Source organism: Athene cunicularia (genome assembly GCF_003259725.1).
Source record: "Athene cunicularia isolate RWA chromosome 15 unlocalized genomic scaffold, athCun1 chr15_part1, whole genome shotgun sequence".
Taxonomy (NCBI): Eukaryota; Metazoa; Chordata; class Aves; order Strigiformes; family Strigidae; genus Athene; species Athene cunicularia.
This window is the reverse complement of record NW_020799121.1, coordinates 5,809,591-5,813,801: the sequence shown is the minus strand read 5'-3', so window position 1 is coordinate 5,813,801 and position 4,211 is coordinate 5,809,591. Positions and strand designations below refer to the sequence as shown.

Sequence of the window (4,211 nt, the reverse complement as noted above, 5' to 3'; positions counted from 1 at the left end):
GGAGCAGGTGATCTGGACAGTTTGTCCCAGGTTCGCTGACACGGAGGGCGGCTGAGTCAGCGCTGCCTGGACCAGGGAACCTGGAGAGGGAGAGGAGAGAGGGGAGAAGATGGGGGTCAGCCAGTGCCCCAGGAGCACGGCCATCCCTGGGCAGGGGGATGGGGAGTGCCACAATCAGTGGAGAAGACTCGCAGATATGGTCACCGGAAACTCTGGGGAGGAGAGCCCACCCCAGTGCATCCCAACACAGAGACAACTCGAGCAGCAGCAGGAGGACATGGTCATTAGGAGCAAGAGACTGTGGGGTGTCAGACAAGGTCACACTGCGAACTTTGAGGGGACAGGAACAATAGTCCCAAGATAGGGAATTATCTCTAGTACTCTAGGACAGAAAAGGGAGGACACTCACAGCCATGGCTGTGCAGAGGGGACAGGAACCTGCCTCAGCCCCACAGCTGATGCTTGGCCAGGAGCTAAAATGTCTGAAAACCTTCCCCTGACTTTCACGGCTTTCCTTATTCATGATCAGCAGATATCATAGCTGATGCCTCCATTGTTGCCACCACAGTAACAGGCTGCCTTGTCCTCAGCTTGAACACCACTGATGGATAATGTGCCTGTAGAGCCAGATCTGGGTCCAGAGAATCGCAAAGGGATGTCCGAGGGTCTCTGTGCTATCATAGATCACAGTGACAGGGGCAATGCCAGGGACTATCTGCTGGTACCAGCCATAGATGTTAATCTGGGAGGATGAGATCCAGCACTTTACTCCTGGGGACACGTACATTGAGGGCAGCTGAACAGGTCCTACATAGAGATCAGAGAGGGAGAGGACAGAGGGGAGAAGACAGGGGTCAGGCAGTGTCCCAGGAACATGGCCCTCCCTGGGCAGCGGGAGGGTGACAGCACCCTGTGTCCAAAGGCCGTGGGCGAGCGCTGTGTGGACGAGAGGGGCCAGGCCATGGCACGATGCCACCAACTCCGAGTCCCCAACATGATCGGGCTGTGCTGCAAACTCCAACTGACTCTTATAGCCCCACCTGCCCGGGCACAGCTCCTCCATGCAAATGTGGCCCCTCATTTGCAGCTCCTGTGCCCACCTGCCCGGGCACAGCTCCTCCATGCAAATGTGGCCCCTCATTTGGCAGCTCCTGTGCCAGTGCCCCCCTGCCCACTGCAGGCTCATCTCTGCCCAGCAGAGGCACCAGAGCCACCCTGGGCTGCCTGCTCCCTGGGCCACTCACCTGGGAAAACCAGCTCCTGCTCCACACCAGGCCACCACAAGCAGCTTTCTCTCAGAAGCCACAACACAAGGACCAGCTGGATCGAGGGGTCCAGCCAACTGCTTCTTGACTCTGCTGTTGGCAAACACAACTCTAGCCAAGACACGTGCCAAGGGATGGCAGCAACGCTTTTCTACCTGCCCTTGCTGAAGCATTGTCTGCAGCAGCCTCAGCCCGGCCTGCGACCAGGGGCATCACCCCCACACCCCCCACCCTTAGAGCATCCCTCTGTGGCAGCACAGCTCCTCCAGCCGCGCTCCCCTTCGCCTCACACCCCAGTGCTTCTCCGGGGGGCTCCGCACCCATGGCCGGTTCTGCATGAGCCCACAGCACCACGCCAGCACCCGCTGCCCACAGCACACCCCCGCTGCGGGCTGGTGCCCCAAGACCTCCCACCCCAGGGGCCAGGGATGCTCCGGCAGCACAGGTGCTCCCGCTTCTCACCAGCGCCACAGGGACGGGGAGACGTGCTCTGGCCTCTGCTGCCTCTGGAGCATGTGGCCAAACACCCCACGTGCCCAGCTCCACACACCGGGCAGAGCTCTCCAACCACCCTTCCCAGACCTGCCTCGCCTTTCCCTGATGCCCTTAAACAGGCTGTGGGATGCGCCTGCCCAAGCGGCCAGAGCCCTGGGGCAGCCCTGACAGACCCTGAAATGCCTCAGGAAGAAAAGAGCAGCTTCCTTTCAGCCCTCGGAGACCCCTCACTCCAAATCCCAGACCCCTTCACCTGTTAGAACCACAGTGAATAGGACCCAGACACATGCAGACAGAGATTTACTAGTCTATGTTCCTTTTGCACAAGCAGTTCAATGACGAGCCACCACCACCCTCTCTGGCTCCCTGAGGCCATGAACGCAGCAGCTCCTCCTCGGACACAGCAGAGTGCCCACAGGCCTCTTCCTCTTCATCAGCAGTTTCTTCTGCTTCAGGTTCTGGTTGGGAACCAAGACTTAACATTCTCCTACAAGCTCACAAGCCATGGAGCCTCGTGGCTGCTTTACAGTCCAACACGCCGCAGCAGCAGCACCCCCCCGTGGCCTGACTCCACTCAGACTCGGACTGGAAAGAGCAGGAACGAGAGGCGGCGAGAAGTCAACGAGCAGCTTTGAACTCGATTCAGTACTTCTTGAACTCAGTTCTTTCTACTTTCACATCCTCTTCAATTAGTCGGTATACATAAGCCACAACGGTGGAGGCCTGCATATCCATCAGCACAAACGAAGGGATGACGTTCCTGGAAAGGAAACACGCTTTGTCCATCTTCCCAAGGAGCTGACACTTCTTGCTATTAACATCCTTGTGCTTGTCGGCCAGAGCTGCTCTTAGCCTAGAACAGCCCTGGAGGCTGCTACACAGCCCAAGTCGTGTCAGGCTCAGACATTTAAGCTGACAGGGTCTCCATGAGTCTGAGTTCCTATGAATTAGCAGCATGCAACTTCTGGGAAGACACCAGAAAGCAAAAGGACTTCAGGAAGCTGCTGCAACTCAGTGCCCCGAGGGCCCAGGAAGCCGCCCCAGACACACCAGTGCGGGGCTGCCGTGCCCAACACGTGGGCTAAGTCAAACCCTGGTAACTGGGGAGCCCCTCTGTGCTCCCCGGGAAGGGTCTCCTGCACCTCACAGCCCCTCACCAGTACTCTGCAGCATGGTGGCTGGACACTTGTAGGTGAACACACACATTTTAGGTAACACCTACAGGCTCTGTGGTGTGGGCAGCTCAGGACCTCCCCTCACTCACATTTCCAAAGCACTGTAGGCTCCTGTAGCTGATCCCGGGTTGATGTAGAATTTGTTTTCATGTTCAAATGCTTCAAATCTGTGTGTGTGTCCTGAGATGAGAATGTCCACATCAAGCTGCCTCTGCAGCAGCACCAGGCTGGCTACATCGCCCCAGGGAATAACCTGATGGCCATGAATCAGTCCGATTCTGAACTGCCCAACAGTTACTATCTTCTCTTCAGGATAATCCAGGCTCTGAGGAGAAAGGTACAGCCTGTAAATTAGCTCCTCAGCTAATCAATACAGGTTCCTGTGTTCCAAGACACAAACCCTCATTTCACTATTTGAGTGCACATGATCTTTTTCAATGTGCACACCCACTGGATTCTCGTACCACACCCCATTGAGAGCAACTCCAGAGCAAAGAGCTGAGAATTTGCACTGGACTGGAACCTCAAGGCTACTCAACAGTAAATAAAAACACACACAAGCCCCCCATTCCTGCAACTACACACCTAGCTGGGGGAGTCCAGCAGCCTCACAGCATTCACACAGACTTGTACTAGAGTTCATACGAATCAGGTTCATGTATTAACCCCCAACACCCAGTCCCCCTGCTGCAAGCTCAACAAGAAGGGTCTAGAAAGTAATTTTGTTTCTTGATTCTTACTCATTCCTACTTCCTATCCCGGTGAATTACATTTCAGGAATTGCTAATGCTGAAGGGCTCCCCAGGTTTCATTGAGATAACCCCAGCATGCAGGAAGGCAGGCTGAGCAATTAACAGCAACAAGAATATTACCTCCGAGTCCCCCCTAACAACATGAATGTCTCCAGCCAGAGTCCTGAGATAGTCGTAGCTCTCCTTGGTGCAGAGGTTTCCTGTACACAAAATATACTGAATCTTTCCTGGAACCAGCAGCTTCTTAAACTTCACCGGTAGACCACTGCATCGGTGTGGGATGTGAAGGTCCCCTAACACTAACACCAGCTTTGCACACGGCGGGAGGAAAGAGATTAACCCAGGTTACATAACAGCACAAAACCGTCCTGCCGCTCCAGAGGGCCCCCAAAATCCGATAAAGGCCCCGCACAAGCGGCCCAGGCTGCTCCCGCCCGGGGAGCGTCCGGCGCTCCCGCCCGGAGCCGCAAGTGAGGGAATGCGCTGCCCGAGGAGGGCCGAGGCGGAGGGCACCCGGCGGCGGG

The 4,211-nt window shown here is 56.2% G+C and overlaps 1 protein-coding gene across 1 annotated transcript; it reads right to left on the bottom strand.

The window, feature by feature from the left end:
* Positions 1 to 2,078: 2,078 nt before the first annotated feature.
* LOC113486211 (vacuolar protein sorting-associated protein 29-like) lies at positions 2,079 to 4,026 on the bottom strand (the record flags this gene model as incomplete). The annotated part of the gene is made up of 3 exons (XM_026859940.1): positions 2,079 to 2,520; positions 3,025 to 3,260; positions 3,808 to 4,026. Coding segments are annotated over 3 exons (573 nt in total), but the record flags the coding sequence as incomplete, so codon positions are not given.
* Positions 4,027 to 4,211: the final 185 nt, after the last annotated feature.